Source organism: Nymphaea colorata, chromosome 3 (genome assembly GCF_008831285.2).
Source record: "Nymphaea colorata isolate Beijing-Zhang1983 chromosome 3, ASM883128v2, whole genome shotgun sequence".
Lineage (NCBI taxonomy): Eukaryota > Viridiplantae > Streptophyta > Magnoliopsida > Nymphaeales > Nymphaeaceae > Nymphaea > Nymphaea colorata.
Window position 1 is genome coordinate 25,688,004 of NC_045140.1, and position 18,311 is coordinate 25,706,314.

Consider the following 18,311-nt stretch of genomic DNA (forward strand, 5'->3'; position numbering starts at 1 on the left):
AGATCTTGCTTGTTGGATTCAAATGAGTCTGCACTTAAGGTGCGTTTGTTTCACCGTGGATCTCAGATCCGTGGTTATCCATGGATTTAAAGCCGGACGCCCACTCTATCCCATCTTATATAGGATGTCATATTCATGAAATCCTAAAACTAGTCTTGCATGAATCTACCTCGATCTTCGAAGCAAATTCAGAAGACACTCACTAAGTGCCCATTACTACCAAATGATCACTTTAGTTTCACTTTTCTCTTGGGGTGAAAGATGGGGCATGCTCAAGCAAGTTTCTGTTCAGTCTCAGGAAACTACATTACTTAGACTGAGAGCATTAGTCAATACAAAACCAAATCAGCAGTGCAAAGATGTGGACTTAGGAGCATATAAGTACTTTGGATTCGGATTGATCTAATTCACGTAACCACAGAAGGTGAAACATTGCATTATTCTAATCCATCTGGTGATTTTCAAGCCTTTGAAACGCTACACAATTTGGGCAATTGGGTATTCTGTCATCCAATCTTATAAATTCAACGACAAACAGATTGACTAATTTGTTTCTGCAAAACAAATCAATGTTGAACACATCTATATAGCTGAGAAGTGCAGAAAAATGAACAGGCTCTTTAAGGTATTCGTGGCATGTCATGCACTCTCTCTCTCTCTCTCTCTCTCTCTCTCTCTCTCTCTCTATATATATATATATATATATATATATATATATATATATATATATATATATATATATATATATATATATATATATATATATATGAGAGATAGCGTGATTGACGATATGATTGACCGGAATTTTGCACTTTGTTGATTCTTTTACCGGCGAATCCAATTCTCCTTCTTGTCTTTCAAGTCAAAATGAGAGAAGCACTTTTCTTGCTTTGTAAGACAAAGAAGGAATTGGGCCATTGAGTGACCATCATTCATCCGGACGAGGAATCGCTTTTATGAGAACTCTTTGGTTGTATTTTTTTTCTAATTAAAGTGGCCTTAGTCTCATACTTAAAAATTTAATATAGTAAGAAGTGAAAACTCAATTCAAAAAGGAGTTGGCGCAACGGCTTGGGGAAAAGACTGGTAGGTTGTTAGTCTTCATTTTGGGTGTTGGAAAAAAAGGGTAATCAATACTCAAATAGCAGCGACAACACTAGGTGCACTAAAAGCAGACCCTCTCTTAAAAAGAAAAAAAATTGGATGGAAACTTCAACTCTAATGAAATATGACCGTCCCCTATTCACCCGAAAGGAGGGAAAACGCAGAAAAAATGTACAGACAAAGGTCCAAAGTAAGTAATGGAAGAGAAATATTTAGAAATCAATTCTCTTTCTAAAGTTTCTTTTTAAAGTTTTAAGGGCGTCATGCTCAAATATTCATAAGGTTTCAAAAACATGGAGAGCTCAATACTCGTTCTAAATTACTGTCTCGAAACCATGTCTCATCCCATCTGCCCGTCCTTCACCTCAAAATGAGCGAAATAATCGGCCATTTTCCACCATCGTTCAAAATTTAAATTGGTAAAGGACAAGAATACCAATCAAAGTCTTCTTTTCTCTGTTCTCAGAGAAGTTGCTACTTTTAATGCACTACCGAGCGCAAAATCGAGTTTGAAGCAGAATCATATTTTGACAACAAATGGCAGCAACAATCTTATAATGCAACACTATTATTTTGAAGATCTGGTATATTTATGGCTTTACAGAAGAAACAGTTTCATATATATATATACATACGAAGTTACGTTTCTAGCTTTCTTATTAACGTCCCTTCAAAAATTTTTACAGGAAAATGTGAAGCCAAGTTATCGGAATTGAACTTAAGAGGGGATCCAACAGAGTTCGAGTCAACCGCGCAAGGTCTACATGAAACGAGCACATACTGAGATGGGCATGACTGCAATCTCTATGTGTGTGCTTATTTACAAACACATGAACCAGACAGTTTAACTAAGATACAAAAGCAAACGTATTTACACTACTCAGAATACAACGCGCTAGTAGTAAGCGTCAGAAGATTCTTCAGTGGTTTCATACTTGAGAGAAGGCTACACGGCAATGAACAGTCCAGGGGTCTCAGTTTCTAAATCTTGCTAGTCACCTGAACAACGACCTGCCCACACAGCAAGCAGCTATGGAGGTCCTGGATGGGTTGGTTGGCCGCGGGGTGGTGCTGGTTGTGGAATGTATGGGATCAGTGGCGTTCCATGCTCGATTGGACCGGATTTTACAGTTGCTTTAGAAGTTGGAACAGGATCTATTGGGTGATAATCTTCCATGCTTATCATACTGAGATCCTCCTGAACAAGGAGAAGCGACGTGGAAGTCATTAGTCATCATGGTAATTTAACCATAAAGTACACTAGTCTGGGCGTGATCAAGATGATCTAGAGTCTAATATCGACTGGAGATTAATAAAAGAGCAATATAAACTTCTCAGGTAGCAGACATGCTGAGTTCTGGAGAACTTTTCAGAAAAAACCAAAGTTCTTAATATCAGGATATTTTTCTAGACCGAGACTGCAATAAATAACTACACATCTTACCTTCAGCTTTCGGTTCTTTGTTGATAAAATCACTTCTGTAACATAGTTCGAGGATCCTGCTCCTACATTCCATTCAATAAGTAAGATTAATGGCAAACGTGGTCATACAAAGGTGCAGTAATCTTCAAGAAAAGTCCCCAACCATCCGTTTAGGAGTCAAAAACAGAGAGTAGATCCAATTCCTATATTCCACTAAGTAAATTTAACATCAACTCGACATGAAATGGACCACATGAACCAATCCAAGTGCTAAAATGAGAAATTGCATACAAATTGGATGAGTCATACCATTCAGGTCATATATTCTGCTTTTCAAGAACAATAGTTTGAACACTGATCCTTCAGAAATGGAAGAGTATAATTAGATGTGCTGCTAGACTGTCACAGATAACTTTCTGTTGCATTCAATTCCTGACTTGTGACTCAAAATTGCACCAGTCTGGATGCCTATCTCAAAGTTCCGTAATGGGGTGCAGTGGAGATGGTAACAGATCCAGGGAGAAATAAAAGGATTCAATAATAGGAGAGGTTGTCGGCAGAAACTAATAGTGGGGCCACGATGACTGTAGGAAAGGGGAGATGCAAAATTATAGAATCAAAGGCAACTGCAAATAATTAACAGTGAATTAATTTCACAGGCTTTCCAAGTAATCTAGCTATTATTGGACAGGTAGCATAAAGGGAAGTGACCGCCAAAGAGAACATGTGCTGTAACACAAAATTATTGGCAGTCTAAAAAATGGATGTTGGCAGCCTTAAATCACAGTCAAATACTCATGTGTAACACGTGCATTCAGATGAAAGTGTTGGAACATAAATATCACTTACACAAGCATTACACAGTACTAAAAAATTTACATGCCTTAACTTGCTGCAAAACGTTTCAATATGTGAAGAAGAAGATGTCAGAAACACTTGAGATTAATGGCATTCCAACAAAACTTCCCCTAATTCATTGAAAGCCTTGGCTGATAAAGACCATAGAGATCAGATCTACAAGCATACTAATCATGATTTGGAGGCACATGAAACAGAAAGCCTATGTTGCTTGGATGTTATCCGCATTGGAGAGATTAGTATCCATAAAGAATTGGATGAGTGTCGGCTAAATTCTAGCTTAGTAGTTTCACTGATCATTTTCAGTATCTGAAAGAAAAAAATGCTTTCTGAATTGTTTTTCATGCTCTTCCAAGCACGTTCAGCACAGAAAAAGATATTAACTAAGAATCGTTTTTGCTGCTTAGCATTAAAAAGCATCATTAAAGAGTTGGATTTGTATGAATACCAAACGTTGACCAAAGCCAGCACAAAACCTTTAAAATTGATTATAGAATCTTACAAACATTAAGAATTAAACTCAGCTAAACTTTCAAAACTAGGAGCTGCAATCGTGTGTAATTCTTGTCATCTTTGCTTGTCAAAGCACATTAAACATTTGCTGTACGGAAATATTTCTGACCAATGAAAGTTTCTTTATGCTCAAAATTATACTGTCATATAAATAATCCAGAAAAGAATAGTTATGCAGCTAGTTGTAATAATGCAGCAATATGCAGTAATAATCAGTACAAGAAGAACTTTATATGGCCCAAGATGAACATCATAATCACCACTAAACATTAACTGCTTAAAGCTCAATAAGATTACCACCGTTGAAATTTTCCAGATCCATGATGCCTGAGCATTTCAGAATAAATAATGAACTAAAAAAATGAAAAAAGACTCGTTTTAGCAGAATAAGTTGTCCAATCAAGCATAAAGCACATGCAGCGTGCATTATGCAGAATCACTCGTTGACTCTTGTAGTTTAGGATTTTTCAATTTTGGGGGTTAGTGAACCCCAGACCTTTGGGGCGTGTGAAAATGAGCAAGTGCATCGTTGCAGAGTAGGAAATAAAACGCCTATGCCTGTGAACGATCACAAACACGCGTCTCGAAAGAAATAAATGCCCCCAAAATGACATCATGATCCAAAAGAAGTGTAATCTGGACCTCAGGTTGGAGAAGAAGACAAAACCATAGATCTAATATAGATCTCAATAACGAGAATGTGGGGAGTTTAATGACAGAAAAAAACATCCCAAGGCAACAGAAACCAATTTCGATGCTTCAGTAGCAGAATCAATCTCAGAAAAACAAACAAAATATTCTCATATGTTATTCTACTATCAACAACTAGGTAATCAAGAAAAGACAAGAGCGATGGGAGCTTCTACTTTTCCACCCGGTTGGCACTACTTTACAAATGTTGAAGCATATTGCAGAAGTGCACTATCCCATGCTGAAGCTCTCTTCTCTCTCTCTCTCTCTCTCACACACACACACGTACACACACACACACACACATACAGAGCGAGAGAGAGAGAGAGAGAGAGAGAGAGAGAGAGAGAGAGAGAACCTTGGGAACGGTAGCTTCTGTTCGTGTTGGTGAATGCGAGGAACAGAGAAGACGCTCCTAACGCCAAAATCAGGACGCCCCACAGACGGGAAGCCCTCATGGCTCAGAAACAACTATCACCAACAAATGCAGATACCCTAAAAAACCGTAAAACTCATCTATGTATATATACCTCTACCACCTTCACCGCCTTAAACAGACCTCATGGGCTGGCTCATGGCACAAACAGAAGAGATCGACACTGACCAAAATCCTGCAGCACCCACCTGAGAAGCCTCCTGACAAAACAAGAAATGGGAGACAGAACAAGGGAGAAAAGAAGAGACAAGCATATATCATCATGCATTCTTTAGTGTTATGTATTCAAACTTCAAAGAAGAGAAATTAATGGAGAAGGTGGTGGAACTCCGCAGGAGAGTAATTAATGGAGGGGAAGGGATGGTGGAACTTGAACCGCCACTTTACGGTGCAGGGATTTGATAAATTGGCGTAGAGCACGTCTCCTCATGACTGCTCGACAGACCTTGGTTTCTGAGTTCATGGTTCCTTTGCCTCTGAAACAGAATCGCCCAAAATAACCTCTTGCATTCTTTATGCGTTTATGGGGTTCGAATTGTGGGCAGGCTTTAACTCCCATTAAAGATTTCACATCATTACTCATTTGCACGTCAGTGTTGTGCTTGGACCAACAGAGCTATTTACAACGAAAACGCAGACCAGGATGGCTGAGCTTTTATTGCATTTCTGGTTTCTGATTCCTTTTGAAGGGAACAGGATACGACCGGAGTCATACTTTTACGATGATCTTGTTGACCATACATGCATTTTTGTCAAGAACTAAAGGAAATAAAGAAGAAACACTATGCTGCTCTGTTCACATGTCAGTGCGGCCTAGGTGTTTAAGGTGCTCCAGGGGAATTAAAACATAGTCAGATAGTTTCCTTTTTTTTTTTAGTTTATGAGGCATGGGAAATCGAAATTATTAATCAATTGTCATTTGGCTAGAAACATTAAAAAAATATTTTAAAATAGATAAATAACATAAATATTTTTTAAAATACATTAAAAATGGATTAATTATGACACTTGGCACTCTTAAATCGGCCCTGGGATTGAATAGATCATTGTATGCTGTATCCTATAGATTTAGACTCAACCATGGGAGGGTACGAAACCTAGCTAGAGCATCAGCCACTGTTTGTGACAAACTAAGCATCTACCGGCTATCTTGCATCTGATAACATTATATATATATATATATATATACCGACTTTTGAATGTTATCAAATGGCTAAATGTTTTAAACCATAGCAAAATGCATCATAAGTAATGCTAAAAACACCATATTGTCGTTATAACATAAACCATTTCTAGTGCTTCCACGATGTTTTTAGTAATAATTGTTAAATATTTTGTCATCCGGCAGCATTCAATACTATATATATATATTTGTTGAAATCAATATCCAGTTAAAACCACGCATAAACCATCGTTAAAAACAGTATAACTATTGTTACATCATAAACAGTTGCTCGTTTCGTTGTGTGGTATTTTTAGTGTCTGTATTTATATTTAATCGTTCAAATGTTCAATAAGGTTTTGATAGGTTTTGTTAAGAGCGATGGGTCTTGTCAACCAAAAAGCAACAAAACCCTTACGGGGCACACGATGGCAGGATAACAGGACTGAGCCTACCTCTCTGTCTTTCATCAGATCCGTGCGAGAAATTTGGCCCTCCATCGGATTTGAGATCGGCAGATTTCAACTCTTCCAAAAATCTCCAATCCCGCGTTTATTATCAGCACCGCTTCATCACTATTAATCTTAGTCATTGAATACTAAAAAAAATTGTATAATAATTAGGTGTCAGACAATTTGAGATATAATAGTGATGAATATACAATGTCTTATATACATAAAACACTTTATGTATATGTGTGTGAGTGCGTGTGTTTATGTGCAATCATTTTACATTTTAGCCGTTCATTATTTCAACACAGGTAACTAAGAAAAAGAAAAGGAGCTTGAGAGTTTTAGTCAAATTAATGACTTTTTTCTTCTTAATTTTCTTCCAACTATCCATTTTTAGAGAAAGAAGCTTGAGAATGATGACTTTGGCTTTCTAAAGTCAACTAACCATTTATTCAAGCCGTCTGGTCCAACATGATGACAACTAAAATAAAAGCAAAAGAGAGAAAAAAAGTGATAAAACATTTTGTCATTTAGTATTCTTGTACACCTTTCTTTTTTGCTTTTTTCTCAACCATTCTGCTGATTAAATGGTTGGGTCACTCTATTATATATATATATATATATTTATATCAGGCTTTTTGTGTATTCAGATAATGACACAGAGTGGTGCGCTATATATCATGAACGTGACAGTGGCGTATATATTTCAAACTTAGTGTGTTGCATAATTGTGTCAATTATTATGTATGGCCATGCATATCTCTACATTCCGTGATTAGAATTTCCCTTGCTTTATTTGTGTGTTTCTCTTGGGAGCTCATGTTCTTAATTTGGCTACATTTAGTAGTTAGCTATTTTTTTTTTACGACAAAACGACAGGCCCAATTGCAAAGAGATTTTCTCAATTATTGTCGGATTTTCATCTATAACTATATGAGCTTCTCATTTGGCATTTTTGGAACTTTCCATTCATATCCATCGCTTTCTATAAAAATTCAAATTACTGCCTTTAAATCATTTTCCTAGGTTGGCACAATAGGCGGGGGTGTGAGCTGATAGGTCAACTTTTTGTACTGCAAAATGGAGCCAACATTGAAGTGAGAGAGCACCCCAAGACACTAAAACAGGTGGGTGGATGAAGCTTTCGGCTTTCAATCGAGCAGTGTGTCTCTTCTGCTCACCCAAAAAATATTGTCTTTGAATCACTAGTACTGCAGGTTATTCTCCATTTGCGCGCCTTTCATCAATTATTCATAACAACAAGGAGAGACTGATATTGAATCGAAGCTTTTAGCACTTTCATCCATGCATCGACCCAACTAACTTTAGATTGATTAGTTGCTCTGCCTACGTCCCATAATTCCAGTAGCATCAAAGAAGTGCTCTACAGCAAAATATGTAGGAAGCTCTGGCGCAAACATAAGTATGAATTACTGACGCTTACTAGGATCGTCACCGTTGCTCATGCCAGTGTGATAATGTTACAGGGGATCCAATATATATACATCATTGTCGATTATTTACGTTTTTGATCAACCACTACTGGAGCAAAAAATTTTAGCTAGATGAGTACTAATTCAATAATTTAGTGCTTTTAGGGGCACTTTATGTATATGTAAACAATCAAATATATCAAAATATTAATGTAAAAATAGGCATACTTTGTGAGGCTGATGTGGACACAGCCACCATCTGGCTCCGCCGCTGTCTTGAACCGTCAACAATATATATATTTGAGCGACGGTCTGGCTTCCTACTGCTCTTGTAATCTTTTAACGAGAGAAAGCGTAGCTTTGTAGTCTTGCTAAACTTGTTCGATATCCTCAACCCTCACAAGATCCTTCTATCATGCAAGTTCTCGACGAAGTTGATGCTTCCGTTCTTTGTTTCTCCGTTTTCCTTTTTTTTTATCAAACCAATTGAATTATATCCAAGAAGCTAAAATTTCTCTCCTTTCTAATTTCTCCCAAGTTTGAAGATGAGTCAATTTACTTACGCTCAGTAATTTTCAAAAATTATGGTTGGGGATCAGATTGGATTTGTTTGACAAACAAGATCTAATCTGCTAGCTCCGGTTTGTTTAGCTGCTAAGGCTTGTTCAAGTTGTTCCACCTCTACCGCTTGTTCCAATTGAAACACGACCGTTATACATGAGGGCACTAATATTTTTCATTTTGGTTCATTCTTACATGCACAAAAGCATGGCAATTTTTTCCAGAAGAGAAAAAAAGCGGCCCGTGAACCAGACCATTCCCAGTACCTTTCCCATGGATGTGTGCATTTGTCATTGAATGAGTGCGTTGCTTGCACTTCTTTCCAACGCCGAATTGACGTTGATGTAAAGCTGGAAGCTGTCAATCACCATATATATATATATATATATATATTTATTTATTTATTTATTTATTTATTTATTTATATTTATATGTGCGTGTGCGCGCGGACGTGAGGTGACTGTCCAACTATCAGCTGTCTGGCGTTTCTTAGTAATGTTGTTTCAAAAATCTAACCCTCGAATGGAGAACGTTAGAAAGTATGTAAAGAAATAATGCTGTAAATTTGATGTATTCTAGATCGATGGAAGGTAAAAACAGTAAGACTGTTAATTTTAGAAGCTAATAAAATATGATGTATGAGATTTGTGGATTTTTGAGTCTGTGTTTGGATGAAGAAATCCTTCTGTGCTTGTCGATGATGTAAAGGTACATAGTCATATGTGCATGACTCGTACTCATGTATAGGTCAGAAACATTGTGAAAGTGGGTCAACTGACCATATGTCATACACATGAGGCTTTGTAATGCACCTTGGTACACATAATCATCTCCCATCATACACTTGAGGCTCTATACAATGCACCTAGTACACTTAACCATCTCTCATTTAGCATCCATTTGTTATGGAGAGATAAGAAAACCAGCTAGATGGCCGGTGGATAATGTGCTATAATCCCAACAAAATCTAATCATGTTTTTTTGACATATGGTTTCTTCCACCGACTTCCAATGACAATTGAATTAGGGAAACCCTCTTAATCAGATAACGATAAATGACACACACATATAACAAATTGGATTAGTAACTCTAACTTTTTAGAGTCACCAAGTTATGGAACCAGTGCCGTTAGATCAATTATGATGGAAAAATAAAGAAAAAAAATGATGGCCATTTTCATCATCAAATATTAGTTCTCATTCTTTTTTTTATGTTTATGTTTTTCTCTCAACCTTTCATGTAAATCAGATGAATGACCTCTAACTATTCAAAGTATATATATAAGTGTTTGGAAAAAAATCGATGCAAACGTAGATTCGTAGGACAATTGGAATCACATTTGGGCAGTTAAGATTATGTGGACAATATTAAAATTTTTGATTTCTAAACGAGAAAAGCACAATCTTTGCGGAATTTATTACCCGATCGATCCGTTCTGCGTGATGATATGGATGACAGGTTCGCCTTAAAAATGAAGACTGAAACTGCCTTTTTACAAATAAATATACGTGGCCTTCTGGAAACTCCTCAGCAGTACTCGAAGCTCTCATTTCTCTTCACCAACGACAGACTCTGATCCAATTTGACATCATGATGCGTGCCAACGTTAAAGTCTTTAGAAATAAATGGCTCAGACAGCTATTAGCTTGTGGAGATCAAAAGTAAAATAGTATAATTCGACTTTAGACTACAATTTTCAAGGAAATGACCATAAATCAAAACTATATTTTGAGCTACAATCGTTGTCATGTTTCGCAGTAAGAACAATCGTTACCATGTTTCTAAATCAGCACATACAAATAAAAAGGGAGAAGAATAAAAAGAAACAAGAGTTAGAAACAACTAAGGAAAAACAAAGAAAACAGTAATTTACAGTCTTCCATTTTCTATCTGTTCTTACTTATGTGGGCACCCAAGCGGTAGCAAACACCACATTGTGTCCCTTCCATGTCAACACCAAATCATCATCCTCCTTCTTCAACCCCCATCCAGCAGCATGCTCCTCCAACAAGCTCTTCATCTCTGCAACTGTGTCGTCACTGAAGCCAATATTTCTAAAAGAAACTCTTTCCATCCGTTGGACCCATCTTGCCTTGGACTCTAATCTTTCTATTCTCCTCTCTCCTTCAAACGCAATAATGTTCTCAATCTTATGGCAGATATCTGATTCATATAGGATCCTTTGCTTGTTTTCTCTGGGAAGGAATGTCTCCACTGCATCAAAGGGAATCCACAGGTAATTGAAAGCTGATTTAAGCCTTGCCACCAAATTGGTAGATGTCAGATCAGCATCTTCGTCAACAAGGGTTACAATGGTGGGTTCCATGCTTCTGATCTCTTTCAGAAGTTCAAATCGAAGAGAACTAGAAGCAGAAGCAGGAGAACTGATATGAAAGCCAGAGCTCGAATTGGCATCCAGTGTTTCGTCTGGAATATAATGCAACAACATCTGGCAATTGACAACAAGTGCCTCTTCCAACATGGTATCAAGCCTTTGGTTCATTATTTCTAGCCTTTGATTCTGCAACTCTTTCATCAAGGATGGGATTCCATCAACGGAAATGAGTGTGAACTCCAACCCCACATTCCGCGACCGTGCGAAGTTGGTGAGCCTAATGCCAAGCTCTTCGTAGGTCATGTCAATTTCCGGCAAGTGGCTGGAAATTGTACCGGAGAAGACTTGCAGCCGTATAAAGGGTGCACCTTCCGGCCTGTTTGAGAGGGAGTCGATTAAAGTAGGCCATTGCATGCAATGTGAAAGGCTGAGATCAATAATCCGAACAACTGAGAAGCTCTCCACAGCTTCGGCTATGGCTGCATTGGCAGCAGAGAACCCAAACCGGTTCCAAGGAGTGAGATCGAGGAATCCAGCAAGCTCGATCACGCTGAGGCGACGGGTCGGCGGCTCGGTGCGGCAGGGAAAGTGCTGAAGGAAGCAAGGAGGAGCGGCTCCACCACTTTGAGCAGCACGAGTGATGAGTGCTCGCAGGAATGCTGAAGTGAGGCGCTGCGTGGAGTCACCATCTGGTGAAGCAATGTTGTTCAAGACCCAGAGGATTTGCTGAGCTGAAGTTGAGTCATGTGTTTCAAGAGCCGTGGCGCAATGGATCAGCAGCTGCTCCATGCAACTGGATCCACTACTGCTGCTGCCGCCGCTGCCGCCGCCGCCGCCGCCGCCGCCGTCGGCACCATTAGTGAGGTAGTCGAACGGCAGAGTTAAACGTGGTAGAGGAGATACGAGGATGGTGTTGGCTGATCCGTTGTTAGGCAAAGAAGGTTGAATATAGAAAGGGAGAGCATTATCGGATGGTGCACGGTGCAGTGCAGTCTCTAGCTCCATGGATGCTGTAGTGATGCAGCGAGAAACATGAAGAAAAGAAAAGCTAAAAGGAGGCCTTCCTTTTCTCCTCTTAGTAGAGATGATGACAAATGAAATGACAGGAGAGGAAGATTATAAGACGGAAATGATGTTCAGGATTCTAACATAATATAAGGGTTAGTGGATGCAGTAGTCATGATTTTGATGAACATAATACTGGGAAGAAATATGAAGGATTTATGCTTCCGTTGGGATAGAGGATCAGGTATTAACAATAGCAGTTCTGGCCGGAAAAGGATGAGGGTGACGATGATTTTGAAGAAGATGGCAATGATGGTGGTGGTTAAGACGGCAATATCATAAGGGAATAACGCAGTTCCCTTCTGATTCTGATAATGGCAACGTCGCAGTGATGGAGGTTGCGGTGACGGCAGGGGCAGCAAGAAAGAGAGGAGGAAGATAACTGTAGGGGAAGATCTACAGGTTCCAATTTCTTCAAGTAAGCGCAGGCAACTATATTTAAGTTTTAACAGAAACTAGAAAATTCATAACCAATAGCAACAACAATCACTTGATGATGGTGTCGGTAGTTATCAAAGGAAGAAGAACTGCCATCTTTCCAGATGTGGTTACCAATAATCATTCCAGCTGATGATGTTTTTGTTCTTTTGTTAAAAAGGTGATACAAATCTGAGTTTTCTCTTTTACATCCAAATAATTAGCTAGAAAGCACAAGATGGGAGGTCTTCTTCCTTTGACACGAAAGAACAATAAACAGAAAGGCAAGTAAGCAAATGGGCTTTCTCTGAAAGGGAAAAATTAACTCAAGAGATCATCCCTTGCCTGGTCTGCTTCTTGAAAGGGAAGACGCATGATGAGAAGATTGCAGCTTCTTTTGTGAAGTGGAGGAGATAGATCTTCCCTGACGTTTCCTTCTAACTGCTGATGAAGAAGAACAGTAGAAGGGAGGACAGGATAAAGAGGTGAAGCAGAAGAAGGGAACAGTGTGACGAAGAAGAAGAAAGGCTGTAAGGGGTTGGTTGCCTGGACATTACTTTACTCATTCTTGAGACTTGTTTATTTGTTATTTTATATATGGTTGGCATGTGTGAAAGCAGGCAAGAGGTCAAAAGCTGCACAACTCAGCAGGAACTCACTTAGCTGACTGAGCCATGTCCAGACCTAGTAAACCGAGCTCTGGGTTCATGCCGTTGGCTTGATCTCAAATGGATGGGAACGGATCCAAAAAGGTTGAGTAGGAGGCAAATCAAATCACATGATCACAAAATCATTTAAAGTAGCAGATAATATCTTGTCTTTTTTATTCCATGGATGATTTGTTTAAGCTAAATGGGGAAAGGGGAAAGCTTGTGGGGTTGTGTACTTGTGTAACCAACCCCTTGTTTGCATCGACATGGACGCCTTATTTATTCATGGTCATGCTAAGTTCTGGGCCTCTGGCTTGTTAGTGATTCCATTATGCTGGCCTATCTGTATCATCCATGCATGGCTCCTAAGCGATAATTGATGGTGAGCATGTGCATGTGCATATGTATATACAGTTTCTGAATTATGTACTTTGAATCAATATGAACATTATATGAACCGATTCATATGTTGGTCGATCAACTTGGTTGGTAGTTTAATTTACTTCTTTCAAAGTTAACTTACAACTTGTCAATTTGTTTTTTAAGACTAAACTTTATAAATTGCCAATAAACTGATTGAGCATTTCATAATCAGTTAATGTATACAGTTTTTATATTTATACAATCAACATATTTTATGAATTGTCAAAGGGGGAGTTGGCACACTCGATGTCAGACAAAGAGTCTTAGTCCGATTCTGGTGAGGATCTTGCGCGAAACAGATATCCAGAGTAGGCCCTACAATGGGGATTTACAATCGACTTGGATCTTAATTACCTATCCAAAAGCATATTTAAAGCCGATGTATTATCAGACTTTAGGTTATAATTTTCTCCATGACTATATCGAAGGAATACTATATCTAGACAATGGGCTTTAGAAACGAAAATTTCAATCAAAGCACGATCCCATTAATTTATTTTCGGAGAGTTTAAACAATGCAGTGTTGATATTTTTCATTTTTCTGACCATTTTTAAAACCACTATCTTTTAATAAAAGATAAGACAGACAGCCGATACGGCAGGATTTTCTGTATTATTTTGGAAAAAAAAAAATCACCTACCGATTTTGACCACAATGGACCCTACCTTGATCTTGAATGGACTGCCATACCAACCAAATATAGCAGCAAATGCTTCGCATCTGCAGTTGATTCATTTTGGCTACAAGAATTATCGAGTCAGAACTTTCCTTTCTTTCTGCAGTCATGCTGCAGGTACATCATACACATTGTGTGTGATGACCGGAATTCTTCTTTTGCTCAAGCAACTACTTGCCATTGTCATTCTCCACGAAACACAAGCCGAAAAAGTATACACCACCAAGTATAAAAAACGTCACGGGAGAAATGCTCATATATATATGTGTGTATACATTCATCACGTTTGTGATGGCCAATCTTGGCGGCTAGAGTGTTAAGTTGTGTTTTGATTAATCTAATTGACCGCATACAGAGTCCCAAAATATCAAAAACTGTAAGAACAAAAAGTTCATGTTTGAAAAATATGCAGATTAGGTTTTATAGACCCATAATGCTAAGGCTGTTGATTTTTAAACTCCTATAAATTTAATCTGCAATTTCTATATGAAATTCTAATTTTTTAGTTCGGACATCTTGCTAGCATATTGTACAGAAATCATTTACACCGTTATATCCATAAAAAGTCTCTCTCTCTCTCTCTCTCTCTTTTATATATATATATATATATATATATATAAGAAATGCTGGCAGATCGACTGGACAAACATATTTAAGAAAACAGTAGGATGGAGACCACAAATATATTATATAAGCTGTGTTTATGGTTCTTGCTAAGTCTTTCTAGGGGCAGCCTATATCGCCAAGGACATTTGATATTCGTGTTATATATAGGATATTTAAGTAACTATTTAGTTAGCTGTATTTGCACAGCCATTGGCACATGCTCATCTTTTCGCCCATTAATTGCATCAGAAATGCATCTGAAGTGTCCAACTCTTGGCCCTCAAGTCCATGTTTAGGCCAAACAGGACAACATTGGTATTGACAAATTAACCATATAGGTTAAAATATTACTAGTAGAATATTGAATCAAACGTGGTACTTTTGATCCTATATGTATATATATATACAAAAAAAATGACAAGACGAACTATATGGAAACCATTATATACATGGGTGCGTGTTTGTGTCTGGGTGAGTAGCTATCAGACCATAATGAACCAGATTTGATGGGAATTATTTGAGCTTCTGGTTTAATGAAGATTAAGTTGAAAAAATGAAAATCCAGTTATATTTTCAAGAAAATCAAATACTCTTCAATGATGAGTTTCCTGAGATTTCTTGCCTCCTTTAAAGGCTATTCCAATTTCTTAAAAATGTAACTAAGCTTTACCTTTTCAACTTAATTTCTACTATATGATCTTTTTAAAATCAATGACCCAGACAATTTTCATCAAGTTTGACATATTAAGATAGGATATATATATAAATATATTATAGGCTGTGGTAAATGCGAGAGTCTGCACGTGAGAATGTCTGGATTTAAACTTGTCATGAAGACAATCATCAGTTGGCCGCTAATATTTTTAATTGAAGCACAAGAGGAGCGCTTCTGGATCAAAGGCAGTTGCTCTTCTCTTGTCCTCCTCAGTATCAGTTGTTAATCCCAATGCTTTCGATGTGGACTTATTTTTACTTGTTTAATATTCTCTGCACATGGGCTTGGGAGAGAGGGACATAATTCCAATTTCTTCACATCCTCACTCCTGTTCTCATTTTCATGCTCAAATGCACAGAGAACAGAGGCCATTGATCTCTGCAAAATTCCCCAAGATCTACAAGTCCACAAACGTATCCAAACAGCCCTTAAAATTAGTGACTTTGTCCTTAATCCTTGGATCTTAAGCCCAGGAATATTACCATCCATTTTTATATTATTACTTTCTTTCAATCCTTAGAAGTACATGCTTTTGCTTACACGCTTTCTTGGGATTCCTTTTAAACCTATTCTCCCTGTTGCATGATTTTCAAAACCCTAGATCTGACAAAAACCTCAAGCACAGTGTCGAGATACTCTCCGAGCAGGTAGTTTGCTGCCAGCTAAAAACCAAGGGGATAGAAACACTGTGGAACTTTTGTCTCAGAGGGCGTTTGACTCCATTAATGGCGAGGAAAGCTGGTATCTGGGGTTGCTACAGATGAATGCTTCAAGCTTTGAGCTTTTTGATGCAGGAAAAGTGGCTTTCCTTCAATTAATTATTTGGTTAGGTGCATTTTCAGTAATTTAATTCACTTTTGCATTTGTTTATTGCCTGATGAATGCACGGATGTTGGAGATCCGTAGTGGTTAATTAAATTATTTCATCTCTATGAAATCCGATCTGGATCTGAATGTGGCCACAAAGTATGAATTGTCCGGTTTGTAACCGAGTTTAAATTCGATGTAAGATTTTGATACTGAATCTGACCAAATTTACAACCTGATTTTACGGAGAAAATCAAACTTTGGTTATTTGGGAAGTGTGCTTTCCAGGGCCAAACAAATATCATATCATGTTTCTTGGACTCGTCTGGTACTCAGACGTTTACATTTGTGCTTTGTTTGTTTGATTATTTTCAAACCGTAAAGTATTTTATTTGTGTGTAAGTAGGAGGGGTATTTCATCCTACCATCTAGAGGAAAGCCAAAGACTCTACCCAACCCTTCATCCCACTAAGATATAAAATGTACTTTCAGTATTTCACAGTGCCGCTTCTACTGTGTTTCAGCTTGTACATCAATGACTCTCTCTTGTTGCAGCACAGAGAGTTGACACATCAAAGATTTGAAACAGGAATTGGCAGCCTACCAACACCCGCCCGGATCGTTGTGTCAATCATGGTGGTGACAAATCTAAAGACTCTACAACCACCAAAAAACAACACCAATCTAGTTATATGTTTGGGCCCAAACACATGTGATGTGTTCGGGTGTCCTAGTTTACAGAAAAAGACCCCAGTCATTTCTGAAAAAAAAAAGTAATAAAGAATAACCCCGGGTAAGGACAAAATCTGAAAATAAAAAGTCATCTTTCCATTTTGTCCTCGTGGCCATACCGTGCATGTGTTCGCTCCTATACGGCCATCTCGGTCTCTCACTATCCAAAAGTACCAGTGCTCTAGCCTCTTAGGTGATGTTTGATAGACTCGGATCTGAAATCCAAGACTACAACAAATCTGTGGGGATCTTAAAAGCCCATATCGATAGTTCAACCGACTCTTTCGCATAATGTAACACTGATCTCAATAAGGCAATTTTGAAATTCACCACTTGCTTCCGCAGTAGCTTTCACCTAATTAGGGGCCAGCCTCATATCTCTGATCCAAGATTATCAAACATAACTTTAGAGGATTAATAGAATTTTGAAATATGGAGATCAAAATATTTATCTGGTTTAGGAATGATAAACTAACATTAATTCTTTTAGGCATGCCTTACGCTTTATACACTAGAGCTTGTACTTCAAATCACCATGTTCGTAAGCTCATTTTCTTAAGATCAGACATCCCCTCCTTCCGACCACACTTACCTCTATAAATGTCCAGTTTGTCAAAGGACAGTCACTGCGGAGAGTTGTATTGATTGAATGCAGTTACGAAGGACAAAGCACTGTAGTTCCACACAAAGATGCCTAATAGATTATGACCAACGAACCAAACTCTGCTTGTATGCACGTTTGATGAGCTCTTTGCAGTCTAAATTGGGAAGAACAGGTTCGCCCATACAGGGGCAGCAAGCCATTCGCCTCTCTACCTTGCACCAAAACTTGGGTATCAACGGTTTAGATTATATGACTCGAGTCCAAAGTCAAGTGATTGAATTCGATCTATTTAAAAAAATATGATATGGGGTTCGAATTTGATTTTCATAAATACCTGAATCCAATAAAATAGTAAAAACTTGGATATGGTTTAGTTTTTTCATTGTCGAACCTGAATCCAATTTCAAGACATTTAAGTTCAAGCAAACGGTTATATATGAAAGAAGTACCCAAATCCGATTCATTAGCACCTAACAAAATCCCCATTTCATGGTGAACTGTAAGAATATCAGTTATCAGAAAATACTTTATATTATTATTATTAATAGTAGTAGTAGTAGTAGTAGAAAACAATGAAAATAATAGTAACCACAATAACACAGCTGACGTGGTTACTCGTTCAAATATGGTTCGCACTTTTCCTCTCG

At 38.0% G+C, this 18,311-nt stretch overlaps 2 protein-coding genes across 3 annotated transcripts; both read right to left on the reverse strand.

Annotated features, from left to right (window-relative positions):
- Window positions 1-1,797: 1,797 nt before the first annotated feature.
- On the reverse strand, window positions 1,798-5,652 carry LOC116249979 (uncharacterized). 2 transcript variants are annotated; one of them, XM_031623294.2, is made up of 3 exons: window positions 4,947-5,652; window positions 2,549-2,604; window positions 1,798-2,302 (listed from the first exon to the last, which is right to left on the reverse strand). In XM_031623294.2, exons 1-3 carry the CDS (start codon window positions 5,044-5,046, stop codon window positions 2,135-2,137), a joined length of 324 nt encoding a protein of 107 aa, XP_031479154.1. In that variant the 5' UTR covers window positions 5,047-5,652; the 3' UTR covers window positions 1,798-2,134. The 2 variants fall into 2 exon arrangements, with proteins under 2 accessions (XP_031479154.1, XP_031479153.1); XM_031623293.2 differs by having other exon boundaries at window positions 2,549-2,610; window positions 4,947-5,640.
- A 4,725-nt stretch (window positions 5,653-10,377) lies between these two features.
- LOC116251022 (scarecrow-like protein 32) lies at window positions 10,378-12,981 on the reverse strand. Its single transcript, XM_031625076.1, has one exon. It carries the CDS (start codon window positions 11,971-11,973, stop codon window positions 10,534-10,536), a length of 1,440 nt encoding a protein of 479 aa, XP_031480936.1. The 5' UTR covers window positions 11,974-12,981; the 3' UTR covers window positions 10,378-10,533.
- Window positions 12,982-18,311: the final 5,330 nt, after the last annotated feature.